Raw genomic sequence first — 25,887 nt, 5'->3', positions numbered from 1 at the left:
TAGTCGGTTGAGACTATTTATTTTTTTGTTACAATAATTTCGGCTATTTTGACTAGCCCAATATGAATACAATTGATATTCTATCAAAGTGACCCACTAGATGCCCAACCCAATTGCCATGCAAGGCCCATTAATTGTATGTTTCTTAAAATCTTAGATTTCCAATTTGACTGCTTCCCCATTGTCTCCCATAAACAAAGGGGATTATGTTTGCAATTTGACTGCCAATATGCACACTTGTTCATCAATCTTTGACGAACCCTAAAAAGTAGATTTGATATCAATGGGATTCTAACATCACAACTAACATCATCAGAAAATGTCTTAAATATTTTGGTCAATCATCTAAATGGACAGTCTCTAGCCATGGCCGGGAGGGTCTATTTTAACATGCCCATGCCCTTCACATTAATACTAAAAAATGAATTATAGATATTATTTAAACAAATTAGGAATAAGGGAGGATCCTTGTTTAAACAACAAACCAAGTCAACCAACCAGGATCTACCCCCTCCCCAAGATTTGATTCTCTATCATATCATTCGGTAGTTGGTTGCAACTCCTACCTTATGTGGTCTATAATTCTTGGACAAATGTGTGTCATGACATCCTACAGAATAAATTTATTAATTTTAAATAAGTTGGCGCAATTGCAACGATACAGTTTTTCTCTAAGTGCCTGTTTGGGAGTACGATTTTAAAAATTGCATTTTTGAAATTGCCACTTTTTAAAATTGCACATCTCACACACTCGCACTCTCCTCTGAGTCATCTCAGACTCGTGCTCTCTTCTCCCCTTAGACTCGCACTCTTAGTCTCTCACGTAGCAGTGCTTAGCCTCCACCGGAGCTCCAATCAGCCGGCATCCAGGTTAATCTCTCTCTAAATCTTTTTCATTCTCACTCTTTCGTTCTTTCTTTCAGTCTCTCTCTCTCTCTGCCTCTTATAAGAGTCCGATTGAATTTGAAACTTCACAAAGTGCAATTTAAAAAAATGATATTTAAAAATAGTGTTTGACAAAATTACAATTTGGCCTTTAAAGTCGCAATTTATCCTTTAAAATTATTCGTTTTCAAAAAAATAAAAAAAAACGTAAATTTTTTATGTTATTCAAATCGCAATTTTTTCAAAATACAATTTCAAACAAACTATTTTTTACGATTTAGTTTTAAATCGCACTTTTTGTCTATAAAATCGCAATGTCAAATGCACCCTAAATTGGGTTGAAAAAATTTCTTTGAATCTAATTTATAAAACTATAATGTGTCTTTAAACATGTGAGCTAGAAGCACATACTTTTTAATAGAATTAATAGAGTTTGAGACAAAATTTTCTTTCAAATTGGATTGAAAAAAAAAATCCATAGAACTATCACGTATTAAAAAACAAAGGTATCATTCTCACCTATATTTTAAAAAACATGTAAGAGATAAACCACACTACACACATCTCTCCATTGACTTCGACAGCATGAGATAAGAGATAACATTATCTAGTTATATTTTCAACTTTTTTTTAAAAAATATATATATTTGTGGCATTGATTTGGCACATTGTACCCCCTTGTGCTGACGAAGGACACGTTTTATATATATATATATGGTAATCAACTTTTTTTTTTTTTTTTTGCATGTCTACATAAAGAAAGGGGAAGGGGAATTCGAACTAGTGACCTCCGTTTCGTGAGGCGTAGTTCACAGCCAATTGAGCTACCCTTTGAGGGACAGTAATCACTTTATTTGCATCATCTTTGCTCTCCAAACTCAAAGATAAGATTTTTTTTTTTTTTTTCAATGATAATTTATTTCCACTTTTAATCAAGCAGCCCAAAAGCATATGATAAACTTTTCCCAATGCTAGTTTCGAACGGTTTGATGTAGGGCCGGCTCAATATTTTTTGAGGCTTAAGGTGAAAAGTTTAAGTGGGATATAATAATATTAGTATTATATTTTTATTTAAAAATAATTCTGTTCGCTTTTTGGGATGCAAAATTTCTTACTGTCCAAAATTTTGGTTGCTCAATGCTCCTCACAAGGCCAAAAAAATATCCACCCACAACCTTCAATTCTACCTTCAAGAACTGAAGGTTTAAGATTAGATTTTATTTAATAATGTCTTTATTATTATTTGATTCCCTCCCTCCTCTCCCACAGGTCTAGTTTTTTCTTTCTAGGTTTTTTTCTAGGAAAAAACCTAGGGCCGGCTGTGGTTTCGTGCCCAATTAAATTGGGACCCTAGGCGGCCGCCTAATCCACCTACGGCTTGAGTCCGCCCTAATTTGATGTTAATTAACCATCCCATTAATGATGAAATCCCTTTTTTTTCTTCTAATAATGTTCCTTCAGGCTCCACAGCCTTAAATATGTTTAACCAAATCATTTATTTAGGTTGCACTAATCTGTTGGCAGCTAAAGCTTTTAGAGCAGCCATTAATCGGTACCTAATTCCCCAAAATAGAATTAATAAATATTGACTAATTGAGATTTTCTACAACTAAAAGATACTAAAAGAGTCATTACTTTCAAAGCTCTTCAATGTATTTTTTTTTTGACATGTCCGTACAAGAGGAAAAAAATTATTCGAACTAGTGAACTCGATTTCATTAAGCGTGGTCTCAGCCGATTGAACTACCTCTTGAGGACAGCTCTTTAATGAAATTGAAAACCCAAAAAGAAAATAAGAAAAAAAGAACAAATTTTTTTGATGAAATTTGTTTCCAAGCCCTGATGGGTTGTAGTTATTTGTTTCACATACTAATGTCAAGTTCTGTTATATCTGACAGTTGTTAATAATGTTGATTAGTCTTTAATTGGGTGGCATGATTTTTTTATTTATTTTTTATTATGATGGATCGAACCCTATTTCTCCTTCTTTTACTTTTGTAAGACTTTTCCACGAACCAATTTTGGACACGTTTCTGTCTCTAATGGCGGCCTCATGTCGGAACACGGGAAGCAGGGCCCACATGCCAGCTCAGCTTATAATGGGTCAAAAGTTCAAAACCCACTTACACTGTTTGGTGCCGAACTTTTGTCACGCACCCAATCAGAACTTCCCAAGTGGGCCGATTTTCTTGGCTCACCGACGGCAGTGGCGGCACTGTCTATTCCTCTCGTTTGCTGTGTTGACCTCTGACGGTGTGAGTGAGCCTCGGCCGTCGGATCATTAGGGTTGCCAAGACGATTGAAATTCCTCAAAATAGCTAGCAGTGCCACGCTTGGCGGGTGCATAATTATATATTGTTTCCTGAAAGGGAAAGGATTACTTTGGCGTTATTTAAAGCAATATTCAATTATTGCATACTAATCTAGGCAAAAAAGATGATCCTATGAGTCTATGACTATTTTTTTTAAAAAAAAAATTTATAATCAGTCGTCATCTGATTTCCTTTTCATAACCTTCTCCCCCAAAAACTTGATTAATCTAAGGGGAAATTATTATCTCTCTATTTGTTTAATATATATTAATCTTATCTCACTCTTCCGTAGGATCAATCATTACTCAACTAATAAAATTTTCTTCTAAATTAAAGCATGTAATTTTATTACATGTATTTTCCCATGTAAAACAAGCAGCAAGAGAAGAATTACGTGTAAACGTACGTCTTTGTGGGTATGAAGCAGGTGTACTTGTACCCCATACGTGGCTTGAAGCCTTTGATGGAGTTGAAAGCATAGGGTGTGAGTTTCACATTGCTTTTGTCTTCTTCCCTGGTCGGATGCGGACAAAATTTGTTGTTGGGTTGAAATTATGATCATTTGACAAGCAAGTTTTGATGAAAACGAGATTACGGGGGGATTAATGATTTAAGTACTTATGTGTAATTCAAGTTTTGGTATACTTACTTTTAATGGATAGATCGAAGCTTCCCTAGAGACTTTGATGCACAAGCCAATTGTTTACAAAAATTGACTTAATTGGATCGATAGGTAGCAAGAAAAGGCATGGCTTGTATTGGTTAATTAACCCCTAGATTAAGACTTTACAAAAACAACTTTATTTATTTTCTTTTGGATGATAATATATAGTAAAACACAAATTAGCTTTTTCTTCCATGCACATAGAAAGTCCATAGGAAACCACTCTAACTATTTCCTCTGCTATATTAATCAGTTTGACTTTTTCTTATTTACGAAGGGTTCAAGGTCATCCATCGCATGCAGCGGCGGAGACAAAGTTTTATACGTTGAGAGACTTGGAAGCCGAGAAAACTCACCAATAATTAAACAAACAAGTTAGGACTAAGAAATAGGTGGCCTGCAATTTTTGCCACCCGGCCACGACAAACTGAACAACTGATAAGTACCCAAAAACAAGACATTTTCTCCTGTGGCAAAATGTCCAACATCTCAACTAAACTGTTTCTTCAGGCATAAGTAGTGATATAAATGACACATAGTTCCAGTGGCGGAATTAGGATTTATGGAGTGGAAGGGATGACTTTTTTTTTTTTTTATACAAAATAAATACAAAAGCACATCGATACATATAATCTTTATGTTTGTGTGTTTGTGCGTGTTTATATAAAATAAAAGCATAAAAGTCTTAAATTTAATCTTATGGAATCACAAAAATACAATAGTATAAACAAATAGCAAGATAAACTAAACATATATGAGTTATTGGGTCCAAGAAAAAGGTACCTTTGAATATGTAGGAAAACTAAATAAATGGGGGTATTTGAAGGTTTTTATTATTATTATTATTATTATTTTATGTTGGAAGAAAGGGCAAAACTTAAAAAAAATAAATAATAATAATAAAATTAAAGAGGGACACAAATATTATTTTGGGGGGACAACTTTATAAATATGCATACTTTAAGACAATTTTTGAAAATTTTGGGACCTATACCTTGGGTCCACCCTTGCATAGTTCTATATAAATTAAATAAACCATTCCATTTACAAAGGAAGATTGTTTGGCAATCCACTCTTTTTTTTTCTCCAAAAAAAAGTCAAACTTTTTTTTTTGTTTTCACATTACCAAACAACTTTTTTTTTTTTTCTCACAAAAAAAATTAAAAACTCATCTCATCTTTATATAACATCAATCCATTCTTATTTTTCTCTTCTTTTTTTTTTTTTAAAAAAAGGCCAAACTTCTTTTTTCTCATTGCCAAACAACTTTAGGCACTTTCTTTTTTTTTTTCTCACAAAAAAATTTAAAACTCTTTTCTCATTTTATATCGCATCAATCAATTCTTGTTACTATTTAAAAAAAAAAAAAAAAATGAGAATGGTTTGCCAAACACACCTTCCTAGACAAACAAAAGTTCTTTTAAAGGCAATCCTTTAAATCCTAATCAGTATTCCTTGATGAGTTTATATATTCTCAAGAATTAAGAAGAGTTTTCTTCCTACATCATAAGACTAAAAAAATTGACTACATATATTCCATAAACTAAAATAAATAAAAACAAGACAATTATTATAGTAGTACTACTTATTAAAACAAATGAGAACAACACAATTTTAATAGAATTATATTAGTTTTTTCCAAGATTTTTGTGAGGACCATATAGGGCCAACTATTTTTTTATAAAGATTTTTTCAGTGGGGGGCCAATATTGCTTACTATTTTATTTTTTCAAATCCTGTTAACTTATTTTTTTTCAAGATTTTTGGGAGGCCCATTGCCCTGCCGGCCCTCCCCGTCGCCGGTGATCATCATTGTGCCGGCGTGTCTGCCCATGGCCCAGAAGCCAGAGACAAAGACTGCCAAAGAAACCTCAAGCCTAATAATATCTCTTCATCAAGGAAGGTGCATCGCTACAAAGGGTTTCGCAACCTGCGAAAAATACAAAGGAATATATAATCAAGTGGATGAGATGGTGGGGGTTGGGGGTAATTTGGTGAAATTGACATGATTTTTTAGTTTCTTTTTGATGATTGTTGATCGATGGGATGTGCGCTTTTGTGATCTTCTGCAGTTTATGATAACATAAAGGCGGCTTTTTTGCACCAAAACGAGTAAAACTTGTACGCGTCGGGGTTTCACCTCTGACCTCCCCCACAAACAAACTTTTTATTGCACAGAGGATAACTTTGGTTAAGAAGATACCAACCACCATATGTAGTGACTTCATTCTCTTGATTTCTTTTTTCTTTTATTTGTTTTTAAGGAAAAAATATAACAAAGCCCCTCAAACTACCAGCCGTTTTTTATTTAGCCCCCCAATGTTTCAAAAGTAATAAAGTAGCCCCCAAACTTTCAAACTATTGCATTTTGGCCACTCCTTTAGTCAAAACCGTCAATTTGGACGGAAACTGCAAAACGACGTTGTTTTGTTATGAGTAAGTTACTACAATGCCCTTTTATAAAAAAAAATGTTTTGGGAAAAATATAAAAAGCCCCCTAAACTATTAGCCGTTTTCATTTTAGCTCTCTAATGTTCAGAAAGTGATAAAGTAGCTCCCAACAAAACGACGTCGTTTTGAATTTCTGTCCAAACTGACGGTTTTGACTAACAGAGTGGCCAAAATGTAATAATTTAGTAGTTTGGAAGGCTACTTTATCACTTTTAAAATATTAAGGAGCTCAATCGAAAACGGCTGATAGTTTATGAAGCTTTTTTATATTTTTCCTGTTTTTAACTATAATTACAGGTAAAGATAATTGCTTGAATTGATTAAAGTACAAAAGCATTTGTTATCCGTTATCACCTTTACTTGCAGGGTGTGGAGGTGAGTGGTTGCCGGTCAAATTGAAAAAGACAATTATTACCCAAACGTTAGTAGCTGACATCCCTGAAACTACCCTTCAAGTTTTCTTACAAGCCACGCTTCTTTCTCTCCAAAAACCACTACTTAAGGGGTCCTGCTTCTTAAAACAGAGTTTCTTTTCTTAAACATTTCAATCGCTCATAGCCCTCCTTTCTTGTCTTCAGTTCTGAAATTACGTTCATATTGTATCTGAAACCTTCTCAGTTTCCCTTCTCTTCTCTAACAGTATATCTCTCTTTGTATTCTTGTTGGGTTGGTTTCCCCTGTTTTCCTCTGAATACAGAAAATTAGGGATTTTTAGTAGGAATTCATTGAGAAATTATAGATATACATCAGGCCTGGGTTTGCAAAAGACTTGGTTCTGTAGGTTGGCTTTTTTCTCTTTGTGAAAACCCATTGAGGATTTAGAGAAAAATTTCAGGTTTGATTTCTGAAAACAGAGGGTTTTACAGGGGATTTGGAGGAATGGAGAACGTTTCTAGGCTTAGAAATGAAGATGGTCAATTAGAATTGCCACCAGGTTTTCGATTTCACCCGACAGATGAAGAACTTATAACTCACTACCTATCCCCAAAGGTTCTTGACACCAACTTCTCTGCTATAGCAATCGGCGAGGTCGACCTCAATAAGTGTGAGCCTTGGGATTTGCCATGTGAGTTTCCTGAATCAGATATTCTCTCTGCTTTCCTCTGTTTCTCTTTGTATTTTGATTTTCATATGGTTAGCTGGCTATATGCTGAAATTTTGATCTAATTTCAACCTTTTTTCTTGTCCAATGAAGGGAGGGCTAAAATGGGTGAAAAGGAATGGTATTTCTTCTGTGTCAGAGACAGAAAGTACCCAACTGGTTTAAGAACAAACAGAGCTACTGATGCTGGATATTGGAAAGCCACAGGGAAAGACAAGGAAATATTTAGGGGGAGAGAACTGGTAGGAATGAAGAAAACTCTTGTTTTCTACAAGGGGAGGGCTCCCAAAGGAGAAAAAACCGGTTGGGTCATGCATGAATATAGATTAGAGGGGAAATATTCTGCATACAATCTCCCCAAAACAGCCAAGGTAAAGCTCTTGCTCTGTTTGCTTTGTTGTTATCTATTTTCTCCTATTATTCTATGTTGTTTTCTTGAATTTTTTTTATTTATTTTTTAATCTTTGTTTATCTTTCAGAACGAGTGGGTAATATCTAGAATTTTTAAGAAAATCTCAGCTGGGAAGAAAACCCACATTTCTGGGTTGGTGGCCTTAGGCTCCTATGCCAACGAATCACGTCCTTCACTGTTGCCTCCATTAATGGAGTCTTCTTCATACAACAGCGAAACAAGAACACGTGTTCGGGAGATGTCGCCTCACGTGACCTGCTTCTCCGATCCAATGGAGGACCAGAAGACCAACAAAGACATGGTTGATAGCTTCAACTCTCATCTAGTAGCTGCCTCATCTTCCTCAAACCCAGCGTATATTTCCTCTGCTCCAAACATGGGAAATTTGCACTACCCAGATTCTGCTTTAATGCACCAAGAGTCCATATTGAGGATTCTGCTTGAACATCAGGCTCCAAGCATGGAACAGAGTACAAAAGCAGAGTTCTCCCCTGAAACTGCCTTTAGCACCGATATCTCTTCAGTGGTATCCAACCATGACATGGCTCAAAGGTCTTTTGAGGATCAAGAGCCATCAAGTTGTGCTGGGCCAGTTGACATTGATTGTCTATGGAATTATTAACTTTGAAGATGGAAGAATGCTTATGGAGGATGAGAAAGGACAACTGGAAAAGGGTTTTCAGGGAATTATTAGTTGTTAAATATTTGTGGTGCTGTATAAAGATTTTCTGCATGCAGATTAGTTTGTAAAGAAAATGCATGTATATTGAAAAATTAAGTTCATCAGCATTCAACTGATAGCTTTATAAATGTAAGTTTGCTTGTATACAAAATTATTGACTTAGAATTAATATACTAATTGCTTATTTTCACTTTATTTGTAAAAAATGCTTTAATTCCTACCCAAAAAAAAAAAAAAAAAGAAATAGAAAAAATAAAGCCATTTTTAATTTAAATTGATGTTCACTTTGTTAGGCCGCCAACCCAAAGTTCTATATGTGAATTAATAAACAAAGCACTGCAAATCAGAAGGGCCATTTCAGTTTTCACAAAACAGATCCAATGACTACATTTTCTTTGGCTGATTACTTGATGATTCTTTTTTCACTTGTTATATTAGTAGCCTTTAAAAAAAAATTTAAAAAATAAAATAAAAATTGAAAGCTAAAGAGTTTACAAATTTCAAACTGATATAATATGTAATTATTATAGGGTACCTAACAATGTATGAAGTTTGACTTGGGCGGCAATTCGGGTTCGTTAGTCGGATTCATGTTATATTGAGTCAGGAATATACGATTATATGAAATGAAACGGACACGACTCATTTAATTAATCATGTCAAACGCTCAAGTATTAGTTTGAATCCTAGACTAATCTTTTTGTTTTTTTTTTTTTTTGCGAGTACAACAAAACAAAGCAAACAACACAACACAACAAGAAAAACAAAGAAATAACTAAGAGTACGACAATAAAGCAAGAGGATCATTCACACTAATAATAGAACCGAGATGGGAGGGAAAGGGTATTAGAAATTGCAGCCAGAAAAAGATCTAGTCGCAGCCCAATAGACACAAAAATTTGTACTTCTATTAACTTTTCTAACTTTTCAAAGGGAAGATATTGAGATAGAGTCGGGAGTATTTGAGATAACAAAGGAAATAAGCGCTCCAATTCAAGAGGAATTATCTGAATTTTTGCGGTCGTTTTTATAAATATGATTTAACCTTTTCATCAAAATAGAAAAAAGGTGATTTTGCACAGAGGAGTGTTATATCCAAAAACACTTGCAGGACAGCCTTTTTCCAATGCTTAATGGGCCATTGGGTATATGAGATTCTCTTTCATCCAATCAAGGGTAATTTGGCACCAAAAGAGGTGTAGAAAGTCAACAAAGTAAACTTTTTTATGTGATGTGCTGGATGCCTTAAAGCTTATCATCCAAGCATTCAGACACAAATAATTTGGAGCAAGTGCTGTGAAGTTTCTAATTTCTATTGCAATGTAATAAGAGATCCCAAAGTTGGCGAATTATTCAACAAAGCTAAAGCTTTGCATGATGGAGAATCGTATCTTATGAACAGAGTTTTTCTCTCCAAAGTTTTAATTTATACATTCAACTTTCAACTATGTCGGGGCTCGTAGACTCTACAAAAGTCTGTCACATTTTTCCTTCTTTTTTAGGGAAATAACCATGTCAAAGAGCCCGTAAACTGTAACAATTAATTACTATGAAATTATCCTTCCTATTTATTACAAATGAAATTTGAAGTTATTCTTTGTCCCTTAATGAGAAAGGGAAAAGAAAGTTCATATAAGTTTGGAACAATATCTCCCTAGCTGTATACCTTTGATATAAAAGAGTGAATGTTTGTCCGTACTATAATTAGTTGATATGTTACAAGTGTTCTCTATCCTAGATTCCTAGGTGTAGAGTGCATTTTTGTCCACTATTGCTTGAGAAGTGTTTTTGTTACAAGCTTTATTTATATATATATATATATATATATATAAATTTGGGGATTCTCATTGTAGAGCCAACCCTCACCCTTAAAAACGGATAGCAATAATCAAGGCATACGGGTCACAGAATTGAATTAAAAAATTAATGAAGGTTGAAGAATAAGATAGTTGGACACCGTATTTCAAGCCAACAAAACTTACATTAAGAATAAAACAACCCTGAATGACCTCGTTGGGTGCGCTGGTAGTGAAGCACTTCGATGCCTAAGTCAATATTTTAACTTAATAAATAAGAGTAAAGAACATTTAAAAAATTACTGCATGGTGATAGAATGGCATCCTCAATTTGAGGGTGGCCTCATCTTTGTTTGGGGTGGTCGTGCAAGCAACCACTCTATTCGGGGTAGCCGCGTGAACTAGGCTCCTCTGCATTGAAAGATGTAAAATTGAAATTTTATTTTTCCGTAAAATAAAAGGTGTTTGTGAGAAGTAAGTTCATAAAAATTGTTTCCATAAAATAGGAGTGGTAATCATCTTTAAGGGAAGTGAGATTTGCAATTCTTTTAGAAGTACCGATAATATCTATAAAAAATTTTAAAAAGAAAAAGAAATATAGTCCTATTTAGTTAAAAGATTTGAGCTTGTCAAAGAAAAACAGAAAAAACAAAAAACTTTGTTCATGTTTCGATTGTTATACTTATTCAAATGATCATGTCTTATAGTGTGGTCCAACAATTGAATAAGCCTTAATTTGTGGAAACAATTACAGTACGGACAAATAGATTGTTTTATCTTTTAATTGATTTAGGTGTAGGTTGGAAAAACTAGGCCAACCTAGTAAAGCATCTAAATTAGGGGTACTAGTGTGCTATAAGTCATATATATGATACTCACGCAATTGAATCTACAAGCACGGATGGAAAATGATTTATGACAATTAATATTAAATTATAATTGTTAAATAATTTAATTTATTAGTTTTTATCAACGAAAATTATTGAGATAAATGGAATATAACAAGGATTATGAGAATTTTGAAGAAATTCTATAATGTGTGTAAAGAATGAATAGATGTATGCATGGTTACTTATCAAAGGTTTGCGCGTGACATTTTCATGTGGGTATGATATAATGTATAGTAATCTCAATAATTATGTGTCACAACCATGAGATGTTACAACCTATATATTAAATGAACTCAAGACTAAAATCAGGAGACCATTCTAACCTAGTTCACTAGTTTAGGGGGTACCCATCTATCAAAGTTATTGAAAATGCTATCCATAAATCATAATTTTTTTTTTTTTGTTGACACGGAATGATTCCACGTTGGGATCAATCAACGGGCAAGGAAGATGACATTAACCTTTGTTTGATAATACTTTTTTCTTTTCTTTTTCGGATTTCAAAACAAAAACAATAAAAATCTAAAACACAAAATACTTAAAACTATTTTTATTATTATGTGGACAAAGTTTTCCTCCAAACTGGATTGGAGGAATTTCCTTCAACCTAATCTATAAAAGTGACATATGTCCCTTAACATGTGAGATACACATGTTTTTTTTAATAGCATGGACAAAATTGAAATAAATTTTATTAAAAACTCATGTGCATCTCACATGTTATTAAAAAAATTGATACATGTCACTTTTATATACTAAAGTTGAAGGAAATTCCTTCAACACAGTTTGAAGGAAGACTTTGTCCTTATGACCTGTTTGGGATTGAGTTTGAGGGGTTTAAAAGTGCTTTTAACACTCAAAAAGTTCGTTTGAAGGAAAAAAAAACATTTGTTTGGTAAAAAAAATTAAAAGCACTTTTAAGAGTCTGAAAAGCCTAAAAATGACAAAAACGTACTTTTGGCAAAAGCTTAAAAATGAAGTTTTTGCCCAAAAACTTTTTTTGACTTAAAATCTCTATTTCTCGAACACAATTCCAAATTATGTCATGTCAAACACTTTTTCAAATTTTTTTTTTTTATATATATATTTTAAAAGACATTAACAAACATATCCAAATGGATAAATTCTTATTTTTTTTCTTATAAATTAGCTTTAAAAAATTATTTAAATTCAATCTATAAAATTATCATATATCTCTTAAAAATTTATTTATTTATATTTAAACAATTTTTTCATACCTATTTGTAAAGAAAAATGATAAAGACACAATTTAAACTCAACTTTGGCCCAACTTTTCTCTTAATTTTTTTTTAAAAAAATTGCATGTAGAGAAGAGAGGGCCTTACACTAGAGAGAGAAAAATTTAGACTAAAAGTTACACCAAAATTAAATTTAAATTGTGGCCGTATGACATCCCTTTATAGAAACAGCTTTTGTGATCAGAATTTATAAAATTGGTAGGAGGTGGAATTAGCCTGGGCCCTAACCGAACTTGGACGACAAAGTTAGGCAGGTGTAGGTGGGGCCGAGGCCCCCGAGGATCGAAACGTTGCGCGTGGACCCCACTTGGGTTTTTGAATGCGTCATTCTGGGACCCACATTTGTATTACGTAAGAAAAGTCTCTTTCGGAAACCCGTATTCATATTCGATCGTATCCTTCACGATTGCTGTTGAGCTCCAATACCTAATCAATCTCTTTTTTTCTTTTTTTCTTTTTTTGGAATTACCTAATCAATCTTGCTAATTAAGTTTAGTCATTTCTCAAAGAGAAAAGAGTATATTCTTTTTATGCTTTTCGTGGACTACCAAGGTTCTTTATTAAATATATAAATAGCAATAAACAAATAATTTTGTTAAAGGGTTAATATAAAAATTGACTTAAGATAGATAGATGTCTTTAAAATTGAACATATATAGTTTTTCATGGATCATGAATCGGTGGTGTTTGGTAAATGAGTTGGTCTAGACACTGTAGTTGATGTAGATTGATGTTAAAAAAAGTAAGAATGTTTGATATAAAAAAGTGAAAAAGTGGTATGAAAAAGTGAAAAAAATTTATTTTGTAGTGATTTTTTTATTTGAATAATAATAAAAAAAAATGAATGATGTGATATACAAAGTAAAAAAGTTAGAATATTTTGATGTTGATGTGATATAAAAAGTGAAAAAAAATTAACAAAAACCCAACACATGCCCTCACGCGTTCCACACGCCACCGCCAACTAGCCACACGCCACTAAAAACCATTCTGAGGACCATTGACATACGCACCTTGATTGATCTATGGTAGAGGTGGGAAAATGGAGGGAAAAGTGGGAAAGAGAAAGGAGGCGGGGAGGAGGGAGTTATGACTCCCTCCCCCCACTCTACTATGCTCTTTCTATGCTGCTCTCTTTCTAATAATAACAATTCAAGGAAGCTTGATTTTTTCTTTAGAATTATTATTATTATTATTATTATGGCAAGAAAAATATTTGTGTATGTGTACATGTGTATTAATTAAGCTAGCTTCTAGTACATAGAAATTAAATGGTTATTTAATTCATTTAGATAACCGTGTTATTTAAGGGCACTAGCTTGTGGCTAAGAAGTAAGAAAGTGAGATTTATGTGTTAGATAACTTAGATATTCTCTATTCATGTGTTGAAAGTAAGTAAGGTTTGTGGGGCTAAATAATTTGTAAAAATATAACCCTCAAAAAAAAAAAAAAAAAAAAAAAAAAAAGCGTGCAAGAGTAAGAATTGGAGAAGTTTTTATATCTTTTATGTTTATGTTTTAGGATAGAGGAAATTTAATTACCTTTATCTTTTTCTCTCTTTCACTAGCTTAGTTTCCTATATATTCAAGATAAATAAATAAATATCCCATTGGGACTGTCTCATGAGTACTCATGAATGATTGAATGGACTCGTACGTTGGATAAGAATGGTAAAGCTTATCCTTGTTTAACTTTATTATATATAAGTCCGTGGTGGTTTTCAGGAGAAATTAAAGTTCCTCATATAGAAAAATATAGAAAAAAATATATATATATTCATGGCACCTATAATTTGGATCATAGATTCATTTCCTTCTATGGCTACGTACTTTCTTGTTTCCTGCTCCCTTTGTCTTTGCTATATTTTGCATGGCAATGCACTGAACCTGTTCTCTTTCTATCTCTCATTCTATCTTTAATTTATAAAGCACGGGTGGTTTCAAACTTACCAAACAACGTTATTATTAACTTTTACATCAGAAGGTCATGATGCCATCTCTTCCAATGAATTCTTGGCACCTATACCTGACATTTCGAGTACAATAAGATAAGATCCAAAAGCACGTACGTATATGGACGAGAATTCTGCCAAACTAATTGGCCGATCTAGCTAACACGTGCTGGCTTGCTAGCTGTTCGATCGGATTGATTGGAAATGATGATGATGATGATGATCAAACACGTGTATGGATTCTAATTCTTTCTAAATCCTTTTAGCGATTTCTGTTTTGTGGGAGCCATGAGATGTTGTAAAACGTGGACAAACCCTACATACATCCTTGTCGGACCTCATTATCATCATCATGCATCCAGTTCTGGGCTAAAGAAAATTAAGAACATTATACTGCCCGACAATATTGACGTCACGTGGTATGGCAATTGGACCGTGAACGTACGTACGATAAACTATATATATATATATATATATATAGAAAGACAATAATTTCCAGGTAACAACTTTGTCGAAACCCTATTACATGCATGCACTTATACTAGCAATTAATTTTATTTTTGACCAGGTGGTTTCTAATTTTATATGCATTAAAATAATAAAATCAACCAACCTATGTCTGCTATCTCTTTGGTGTGCATTAATTTCAAGCCGTCCACCAAAAAGAAAACACCAATGTTGGGCCGAAGCCCAGCATTATAAAGCAATTTAAATTCGAGGTTTGAGGCTTGAGGCTTGAGGCTTCAACTGCAATTTAGGGTCCCAATTTAATGAGATTAATTACAATTTCTCTATTATTGGCTAGGCAAATAGTGATATGAATAGTAGCAATATGGTACCCACCTTTTAGATTGAATTATTATTATTATTTTTTTATCGTTAACTACTTGATGATTTGATTTGATGCCTGAAAACTAATGCAAATATGTTGATAGTGCAATGTGTTTGTTCAATTGTTCTGCCACTTGAAGGATAGGATAGGTCATGGTAATGCTTTCTCTATTATTTGCAATATCGGAACTAAATACAAGTTGGGAAAGGAGACCCATGTAAAATATATGATGATCTTTGACCATAATTTGTTGAAATATAGTCGATTTGATGGCTTAATTATGTGTGTGTGTGTGTGTTTTTTTTTTTCCTTTTTTTTTTTTTTTTTTTTTTTCATATTCAATGATGAAAAAAGGGTTACAAAATGAGGTCTTTGCCACTCCTAATTCTAATAATAATATGAGCGTAAATGCTTTCAAACACACAGTGAGAAACAAATGGGCCCAGGAAGAGAATCCCTCAAATGGGCCTTAACAGATGATAAAATGAGCTTCAAGGAATTGGATGGTTCAGGCTGGATATAATATACCCTTAATGCACCGTTTTGTTCTTGACCAGCCAAATCTGGTCCAAGGTGACCAGTGCACAGATTTGAAATTTCATCCCTGTACTTTTTGTAATACCCAACAAGAGATTAGGCCTTAACAAGGCCTTGGACCAATCCTCAATGGGCTGAGATCCAAAGAAGAGGTTTTCACATAAAGATATGGAGTGTTTTTAAGGAGGTCATTTCCAAATAGATTGTTTCTCATTTTATCATCGGTCTATTTAGAACATGATCTTCTTTAGTCCATTTTGAACAGGAAAATATTCAGTTAATGATCAGGATTTTTCTACAGAGATCTAGAGAGATCCTGAGGCTATAAAACATTTGTTCCAGTAATAAAAAATAATATAAATATTAAAAAACAAAATAATAATTTTTTTTTTTTTAAAAAAAAAAAAAAAAAACTAAGGGGTGGCTAACCACCCCAATTAGGGTTAGGGGTGATTCGGCCACCGCCAATGGCCAAATCAAAAAAAAAAAAAAAAAAATAATAATAATAATAATTTGGTCGTTGGGGGTGGCCAATCCAGCCCGAAGGGCCGGTCTGGGGTGGCCGAAGCCACCCCCAAGGGCCATGGGGTGGCTTCAACCACCCCTTAGTTTTTTTTTTAATTTATTATTATTTTGTTTTTTTAGTTTTTTTTAAAAATATATATTATTTTATTATTATTTATTATTAATGGGACAAATGTCTTATTTATGGCCTTAGGATTTCTCTAAAAAAATCCTGATCATTAACTAAATATTCTTCAATCCAAAATAGACAGAAGAGAATCTTGTTCCATCTCGTGTGGCTGCTCTCTCCTCATCTTAAAAGGTAATTAATTCCATGTTGGCAATTTTGACCATCAACAATGCCCACTTGTTCATTGACTGTAATGCATGGAGGGGCTCGCCTCACCCTTCCACTCAATATACGCCCTTCTACATCCGTTTTGAATAGATATAAGAGGGACATAAGAAAAATTTCTAACATTACTCAATTATTAATTAAACACTTAATTTGATATATCGTTGTCCAACTATGTTTGTTTGCTTTCAAGCATTTAGATAAATATGACTGATTATTGTTATTTAATGATATCACATGACCAACCCAAGCATTATGTTCCACCTAATTGACTATATCTCTTTCGTATATTCTTCCTGTTATAGGGTATCACGATTATTGTGCAGAGCATCATTGAAACCAAGTTGCTACTACATCCGTAGATGACTTCATATGATAGATGCATATGCTTGCATGGAGATTTTCATTGTACAATTCGAACCAATGCCCTAATATGTATTTAACAATTTCGAAGATTTTCTTTGAACCATTAAACTACCATCCTAAATGGTTGAAACTTACAAATCTATTTTGTCAAGGAAATTGTAAATGATATTTTGCTGAGATTAGTGATGCATACATTTGGATTTTTTTAAAAAAATTTTAAGGAGAAATTGACCAAATGGGTTCGTCGGAAATTGACAAGTGTAATGGTAGTCATTTAATAGGATCATTTAAGACAATGTTGGACCATATACAATGCTGAAGCTGGCAGTGATCAAAGAGAATTTAAGGTGGTGTCCCCAGTGTCCCACCATCCTACCCAATATGTTCAACTTAGATCCACAAGACTTTGCTTTGCTTTGCACTACTGCAACCCCACGGGCAAAAAAAAAAAATCTTGGACCTTTTCCTCTCTCTTTATCCTCTCTTGTCTTTTCTTGCACTAAATTAATCGTTTGACACCTCTCCACAAGCTTACAGTCCCACTTCAGTAAATTGGTCAATACGTCAATCAAACTATAGGAAAAGACTTTACACTATTTCTATTGCAAGAAACTTCTTCAATGGAAGCAGCCTAGGTCTCAATCACTACCATTAATTCTCAGCCTTTTCTGCCTTTTCTGCCAGGGTAAGTTTTGGATCTTCTTAAGCTTATCCTCTCCATCTCTAGTTAGCACTGGTGTCACCTTGGTTTATTTATTTCTTTAATTTTACATTATCTATAAACATTTTTTAAATGAATATTAGAACATACTCGAATATACAAAATCAGAGTGAAAAAATCAACCGTACAAATGGGATGGTTGAAGGAGAAGTACCTCCAGTGTTTTTTTTTTTTTCACAGGAAATATGTTAGGAAATCTTTCATATTCTCTGACACAAGTGAGATGCGAAAAAGAAAAAGAACACAAAAACAAAAAAAAAAAATCACAAAACACAAAACACAAAAATTTATGTGCTACTTTCACATAGTTTTAACGAAGTTTTACCATTTCTTGATAAACAATACATCAAGTATTAATTATATCCATATAAAACCCTAAAATCATAAGCGACTATGAAATAGGATTTCCAATTGGGTCAGAAAGGTTAAAAAAAGCCAAAGCCTCGTTTCTATAATTCTATGGATTAAGGGCCTATTTGAGATTGCGTTTGATGGGCGTAAAAATACTTTTTACACTAAAAAAGTCAGTTTGAAGAAAAAAGTATTCGTTTAGTAAAAAAATTAAAAGCTCTTTTAATGGTATAAAAAGCCTAAAAATAACCAAAAAAACGCTTTGGACAAAAGCTTAAAAACGAAACTTTTGTCTAAAAGCTTTTTTTGACTTAAAAGCTCATTTCTCAAACATAATCCCAAACAGGCTTTAAGCCTAAAAAAAAAAAAAATTATTTCTCAAACATAATCCCAAACAGACTCTAAACCTAAAAAAAAAAAATTATTTAAAACGTAGAGATAATTTCAATGTCTAACCAGATTGATATTGAGTGCAAACCAAGTCAATTACAAACCAAATTTCACGTAACCTAACAAAAGAAGCCAAAACTCACAGAAGGAAGTGGAGAAGAATAATTGAAATTGAATCCTGACAGAAGTGAGAAAGAGGATTGTATAATGCTGCATTATTCATGGAGATCTGGATTATCCAATATAGAGAATCCATAATTTTAGTACTTCTGTTCTGGGGCCGATGATTAGGTCCGCACGAAACAAATATTAAATATGATCGTGAAGGATTGAAAAAGACAGTACTGACCTCACTCCTTCGGCAGCCTGATAGCCTTTGCCTAACAATTTGCACGGGCATGACATAACAGTTTTTGTTTTTTTGTGGGTTTTTTTTTTTTTCTTCTTTCACATTTTGTGTAGCCATCATTGTGTGGATGATGGAAAATGTGATGTTATTGCAGTGGGGCCAGAATTGACTCTATAATCCTTTGTGTTTCCAATTCAGTGAAGTAGCAGTAGTACACTTGGTTTGGTTTGGTCTGGGATTGCATTTGAAGGGCACAAATGGTATAGTAGGAAATTAAAGTTAATAATTTTGCTTTGCCTTGGTAATAATTCTTCACTGAAAAGCATGCATTGACAACTTTGACTCTGGGGATTAATGCAATGATAGGTTGGGCTACATACTTCAATCAGGAACCTCAAACATGGAGGTATAGGGATAGGAGTGGATCAATCTGTTTGGCGGCATATAATACAGGATATAATTATCAAGAGCACTAATTTCTCTTTACTCGGAAAAGTTGGGATCTAAGCATATGATTTATTATTAATTTAAAAAAAAAATAAAAAATTAAAGATGGATCTAAGCCTAGATTAGGTTAGTCTAAAGTAGTTTTCATTAAGCTGGATTGTTTTTGGGCCAACAACCTAAGATTCAGTGAAGACTAAAAGGCTTAGCCAAGCAACAAAATATAACTGCAAGATCAATAACAATTAGGAACATTATAAAAATTCTGGTTCACTATATGGGTTCTTGATAAAACTAGCCGTTTGTGAGCAGTATCGATCAGAAGATACCGTGATAAAGTACTGAGATAAATAGTGATTTAACATGGTATCCAAGTAGAGGTTCTGAGTTCAAATTATGTCTTCTTTAATTCACCATCAATTTCAATTAGATATTTCACGTGAGAATGAGTCTTAAAGTATTGAGACGAGTTGAGTGACAAAAGAGGGAGAACTAGACCGCACCACAAATGGAAGGCATGTGCTATAAATGGATTTGAAGTGGTTTTGTAAAGAAACAATAAAATAAGAATAAGAATAATGTTATATATCACATTATCTCACAACTATTATATATTTTTATCAGTTCTAACTTTCTAACTGACTCTTAAGTTGTTTTCTGTTTTTTAACGAAGACCGATGGGTTGATGGGTTGGTTGGGGCTATTACAATAACATTATAAAATAGTTGTGAGATAAAAATGCTGCTTCTAATATGACTTAAAAGATAATATTTAAATTGAGTGTTTTTGAAAAATGGGTAGCTAAAAAAAAAAAAAAAAAAGGTTTTTAACTACAATTTGTATAAAGAGTTTATTTGGGCTTATGATTTTATTAGTTAAAAGTGTGTTTTTAAATAAAATATTAAAAGTTGTCTTATTTAAGACTGCATTTGACAAAAAAAATTATAAATAAAAACAAATAAAAAAACATTTTCAAATTTTTGAAAAAATAAATAAAGTTTTTTTTTTTTTAACAATACATGATTTTTAAGTCAAATCACGATTGGAATGTCTTCAACTATGGACCTTAAAAAAAACACGGAAGTAAGGTGTGAATGCTTTGAGGCATTTAAAAAAATCCATTATCTTAATATACGTATTATAGTATAATAGAAAAATACTAGAATATAATAAAAATTCTATATTTTGTGATTTTTGTCCATAAAATTTATGTGACAAAATATCACATCATATTTTTTATGAAAAAAAAAAATAAAATAAAAAATAGATAATATAATATCTTACCACGTAAACTTTTATATATACATTTTTTTTTTTTTTTTTTGATTCTAGCATATCTCAGTTTAATATGCAACGCTATTTTTAAAAATCCAACGTCTTAAAAAGGTGGAAAATAAAAGGCATCTTCAGAAGTGATAATACAAGATTGGAGAGAGACCCATGTCAGAGAAATTATGACCCAACCTAGTCAATAGCCATAAAAGTTCACCGACTTCTCAGTTAACACTTAACAGTAACGACAATGCTTGTGTTTTTTTAAAAAAATTTTTTTTTGACTACATAAAAAAAAATAGTCGATATACTCAAGTGATTACAAGCTTATTAACTTAAGTTTGTTTTTGAGTTAGAACGGTACCGAAATATTTATATTAATGTATTTTTATGGACTCTTTTAAGTAATTTTGTTCCCTAACAATTGTTATAAGAGAAATGATTAACTTCCTTTTAAACCAGTGTTTTGGTGTTTAACACGTTTGGTTCGACGCCAATATGCAGTGGCGGATTTACACAGGGGCGGCTGCCCTTTTTTTTTAAAAAAAATTTATTAAGCATTTTCATTCAAAATTTTATGGGTGCCCCTGGTAAAAAAAAATTACCAGGGGCACCCTTAGCCTTCTATTGGTCGTTAAATGGCCATTATGTAAAGAAATGAGGCTATTTTTTATTAAAGAGAGAGAATAAAGTTATATTTTATTAGTGGAGAGAGAATAGATAATAGTTTATTATTAAAAAAAGATAGTGGGTGAATTTTTTAGTGTTTCTAGTCATAGTTTATAGATAAATGTGATTTTTTTTTTTTTTTTTTTTTGTGGCTAAATTTAGATTCTAGTCTCTTTTATGTAGGTTTAAACTCTAATATAATTTATGTTTTGAGATTTGAGGCTTTTCTAAAAGAAATAGACGTATGCTAATAGCCCACTAAAAGTACTCATTTTTCTTAGACACTAGTAGTCATTTAATTGTGCTTAGTTTATTTCGTAAGTAGTTTAAATTATTATGTGTTTGTGATGTCGTTAGATGAAGATTTTTAATAGTTACTTTGATTTTTATTTTTTTTTGTTGGGTAATTTGATGAGTTTGATTTGATTTGTGATACATATATTATGATATAATTTATTTTTTGATTGTATTTACCGTATTATAAAAAATATATATAATACATAAAGAGAAAAAAAAAATTAATTTTTTACGCCCCTGATAACTCCTATTCCTAGATCCGCCACTGCCAATATGGCTCGAGGAGCAAAGTTGTGTTAGGTGGCTCATGAATTGTGCAATTCTTGTTCGCGTGATACTCTTAGATTTGTAAAAAGACTAGCCTACAAGAAAGAGTAGGGCCAGTACACACGATAAAGAGATTTGTTTTGAGTGTACGTGTGAATGTTGTCTTTCACTCTGAGAAAAAAAATAATTAAAAGAAAGGAAGTAGTTAATATACTTAAGTAAACTTAAACACGTTAACTTAAATTTTTGGATTAGAATATTGGGTAAATATGAATATTAATGTACTATTATTGACTTCCTATATTATTCTCTCCCTACCATGTACCTTATTTTTTTAGGGTAAAACTATCCGCATTATTTTTATATCATTTTGTTGAGGTGGCTTTTGAATATTTATATTGCTTCGTAACAAAAAGTAACTTACTTACAAAAAAAATAAAATAAAATAAAAAAACTTGTTTTTGTAAAAAGACATAAGGAGCCATTTAATTTCCATGTCGTACTTTTTTGGACATGGAAGCATAAGGGGTACTTTTGGCATGCGAGTTTTATATATACTCTGGTCATATTTATTTCTTTATCCCATTTATCTCGCTGGCATTTCTCCTCTGCCCATTTCTTCATTTACAAAGACAAATCTCTTTCTGTGTCTCTGTCTGTCTCTCTCTCTCCTTGTGTTAAATAAAGAAGAGCAAAAACTAGTTCTACTTCTTTTGCAGCAAATTCATCACTTCCAAATGGGTCGGTCACCGTGCTGTGACAAGGTGGGTTTGAAGAAAGGGCCATGGACGCCTGAAGAAGATCAAAAGCTCTTAGCTTACATTGAAGAACATGGCCACGGAAGCTGGCGTGCCTTGCCGACAAAAGCTGGTGATTTGCACTGCTACCTCCTTTGTAGGAAATACTTCAAATTTTCTCACTCTTCTTGTAGCCTTTAATTAATTACCCTTTTGTGTTTTTATAGGCCTTCAGAGGTGTGGGAAGAGCTGCAGACTCAGATGGACTAATTATCTTAGACCTGATATCAAGAGAGGAAAGTTCAGCTTGCAAGAAGAACAAACTATCATTCAACTCCATGCTCTCTTAGGGAACAGGTATATATATATAAAGATTCTTTTAAATATATATATATATATATATCTTTTGTTTATGTGTTATTTTGTGTGAACTTTTCCGGTTTTTCTTTCATAAAAATCAAACCTAGCTAGAAGCCAGTTTGCCTGATCATGCTTGCTTTTTCCTTCTTTTATGCCAAGAGTGCTTCAACATATATGATTTTAAGCCTCTTCAGATGGTTCCAGTGTAAAATTGCTTCTTGGGTTGTCCGAAAAAAGATTATAAGAAGATTTGACGCTTCATCTGCCGAGTCTTAAGTTCCTCAGTTTCAACAAAGTTTAGTGTACTTTTTTTCTTTCTTTTTTCTTTTTAATTTTTCATTTTCATTTTCTACAGGAAAGTATAATTATTATATATAGTATTTGAATTCACCCACCTACTACTCTATCACCTACACAAATTCTCGTCTTGACCTAGATTTGACAATGTGCTTTCTACAGTTTCCATGAGTTATATTTTCTCTCTTATTAAATTGGTTGTTTACTTGTCTTTAGATGCAAAAACAAACATAATAGAATTGAAAAGGTTCTATAAAATGAATTTGTCAAAACGTCATAGAAATTGAGGTTTCTTTCTTGTACATACTGATCATCATAAAACATTGATAATTTCGAGGGTTTTTCTTCTAGTTAATTTTGAGGTATGTCTGTGTTATGTAAGTCTTTGTTGTCTTGTCCTCAGGTGGTCGGCTATAGCTACTCACTTGCCGAAAAGAACAGATAATGAGATCAAGAACTACTGGAATACGCATCTTAAGAAAAGGTTAGCCAAAATGGGGATCGACCCTGTGACCCACAAGGCCAAGAATGATGCCCTACTCTCCAACGACGGCCAATCCAAGAATGCTGCCAACCTCAGCCACATGGCTCAGTGGGAGAGTGCTCGCCTTGAAGCTGAAGCAAGGCTTGTTAGAGAATCAAAGCTACGTTCCCATTCATCATTTCAACATCATCAGCTTGGAAACGCTTCTTCATCTTCTGCTTCCACTTCTGTTCCGGTAATCATTTAATTTATATTTTAATATTATCCAGGGTAAAGGACACAAGTAAATTTTTTTTAATTAAATACTTATTTAATTTATATTCTAACAGCCTTCAAGGTCTCTGGACGCACTAAAAGTTTGGAATAGTGGATGGTCTAGATCAGCGGAAGGAAGCGGCGGTGCTCTTGCATCCACAGGAATTGGCGGTGACCTTGAGTCACCCACATCGACACTTACATTTTCGGAGAGTGTGCCGCCGATTATGACGGCCGGAGTCGGGGAGAATCCAATGCCTACGATTGAGTTTGTTGGGAGTACTTCGGGCTCTTCGGAGGCCGGAATGGTTAAAGAAGAAGGGGATCAGCAGGATTGGAAACGATTGGAAAACTCGACCCATTTGCCAGAATACAAAGAGGGCATGGAGAACTCGTTGTCTTTTACGTCTGGTGTTCATGACATGACAATGTCCATGGAAGGCACATGGACTCCAGAATCTTTGAGGACTAGTGGTGGTGGACATGTTCACTTCGGAAATGTGATGGGAGTGGGGGAGGAGGGGTTCACTAATCTTTTGCTTAACAACTCCGAGCGGAGTTTATCAGACGGAGGTGATGATTCTGACAACGGCAGTGGCAGTGGCAGTGACTACTATGAAGACAACAAGAATTACTGGAATAACATACTTAATTTGGTGAATTCTCCGCCCTCCGATTCACCAATGTTTTGAGTTGATCATCTGTTTGCCAAAAATGTCAGAGCCATTATTGTCAGAAAGTGAAGTAGACGTCCACAGTCCTCAAGCTAGCCAAGTGAAGAGCAATTAATTTGTTTTTTAGTTATTATTATTATGGAGAAATGATATTGCCAAAGTAGTTTTGGTTGCTTCCACAAAATTTGATATTAAAAACAAAGCAATAAAATGCTTCTCATGTTTGAAATGCTGTGAAAGCAACATTACAGTTGTTGGCAATCTGCTCTCTCATATATATATATATATATATATATATATATATATATATATATATATAAATTGTTCATAGTTCAGCCCTTTGTTCCTTTTAATCTATGCATTTTCATCAAGATCTGAGAGCTCAAGGGTTGAGGATATGGTCCAGTACAAGCTTGAGTAAGTAGTACTGATTCTAGATGGAGTCTCAGAAGTTGCTCACATTAATTCCCCCGTATATTCTTAATTTGTATAAAATATATAATGTCCAATATCTAAGAGATGTATTTATGATAGACTTTATTGCTGTTGGTTTCATGTCACATTCTGGCTTGTAAGCAAGATATTTCTCTCTCTGGCGGCCAAAAGGCACTGGAAAGCAAAAAAAATATATTACAAGGGATCTCTGATTAAAAAAAAAAAAAACAACCGTTCGATTTAATTCTTTCCTCTCTCTTTCCCAGCTAGCTCTCTGTCTCCGTCTCTCTAAGTTAATGGACTTGGATTTAATTAATTAGCTTGGCACACTCTTTATACTTCACCAATTTGAGACATAAATCTCACAATTACACGCTTAACGCTCTTAATGGCAGAAATGTAGCTGATCACTGATCAGGGGTTGCCATCTTTGTTTGTGGCCAGACCTTTTGCGCCTTGCCAGTTTGAGAGGGGAGATTGTGGGTGACCAACTCATCTTTATCAAAGGTGAGATTAGGGGAATAAACTTTTACCAACAAAAATAAAATGATAACACTCTTCAAATTAATGTTCAAAATGATGTTTAAATAAATCAAGAAAAAGATAACCACAAGAGCGAGAAAGCTATATATATATACATAACTGCGTTATTGTTAATTACTTAAAAGGTAATTCTCTGAAAGTGGATATAAATAATAAATTTAATGATTATTTAATTAATATTTAAACATTTTTTCTTACGTGTGAGCTCAAGCTCTATTTCTAATTTCGATCTACATTAATTTTTCTTCTAAAATTAATTGAATACTTACTAGAATTGTACCTAATTTTAAATTTAAGTGGTTTCTCATATTACTTATTTAGAATGCTCAAAAAACATGGTGGGT

At 33.2% G+C, this 25,887-nt stretch overlaps 2 protein-coding genes across 2 annotated transcripts; both read left to right on the top strand.

The window, feature by feature from the left end:
• The first annotated feature begins 6,754 nt into the window (after positions 1-6,754).
• Positions 6,755-8,615, top strand: LOC132181274 (NAC domain-containing protein 100). Its single transcript, XM_059594412.2, has 3 exons — positions 6,755-7,378; positions 7,508-7,785; positions 7,894-8,615. The coding sequence occupies exons 1-3, from the start codon at positions 7,192-7,194 to the stop codon at positions 8,446-8,448; spliced, it is 1,020 nt and encodes a 339-aa protein (XP_059450395.1). The 5' UTR covers positions 6,755-7,191; the 3' UTR covers positions 8,449-8,615.
• A 13,776-nt stretch (positions 8,616-22,391) lies between these two features.
• LOC132181307 (transcription factor MYB106) lies at positions 22,392-24,810 on the top strand. Its single transcript, XM_059594470.2, has 4 exons — positions 22,392-22,628; positions 22,723-22,852; positions 23,556-23,871; positions 23,966-24,810. Exons 1-4 carry the CDS (start codon positions 22,496-22,498, stop codon positions 24,581-24,583), a joined length of 1,197 nt encoding a protein of 398 aa, XP_059450453.2. The 5' UTR covers positions 22,392-22,495; the 3' UTR covers positions 24,584-24,810.
• The last annotated feature ends 1,077 nt before the right edge of the window (positions 24,811-25,887 follow it).

This window comes from Corylus avellana, chromosome 5 (assembly GCF_965113065.1).
Source record: "Corylus avellana chromosome 5, dhCorAvel1.hap1.2, whole genome shotgun sequence".
NCBI classification, from domain to species: Eukaryota; Viridiplantae; Streptophyta; class Magnoliopsida; order Fagales; family Betulaceae; genus Corylus; species Corylus avellana.
This window is presented reverse-complemented; position numbering and strand designations above follow the sequence as displayed.

What these genes read in the sequence shown, in the direction of transcription:
- LOC132181307 (XM_059594470.2), top strand. Translation starts at nt 22,496, where the DNA reads ATGGGTCGGTCACCGTGCTGTGACAAGGTGGGTTTGAAGAAAGGGCCA. An exon ending in TGCCTTGCCGACAAAAGCTG is followed by an intron (nt 22,629 to 22,722) that starts GTGATTTGCACT and finishes GTGTTTTTATAG; the next exon opens with GCCTTCAGAGGTGTGGGAAG. An exon ending in CTGCTTCCACTTCTGTTCCG is followed by an intron (nt 23,872 to 23,965) that starts GTAATCATTTAA and finishes ATATTCTAACAG; the next exon opens with CCTTCAAGGTCTCTGGACGC.
- LOC132181274 (XM_059594412.2), top strand. Translation starts at nt 7,192, where the DNA reads ATGGAGAACGTTTCTAGGCTTAGAAATGAAGATGGTCAATTAGAATTG. An exon ending in TGAGCCTTGGGATTTGCCAT is followed by an intron (nt 7,379 to 7,507) that starts GTGAGTTTCCTG and finishes TGTCCAATGAAG; the next exon opens with GGAGGGCTAAAATGGGTGAA. An exon ending in ATCTCCCCAAAACAGCCAAG is followed by an intron (nt 7,786 to 7,893) that starts GTAAAGCTCTTG and finishes TTTATCTTTCAG; the next exon opens with AACGAGTGGGTAATATCTAG.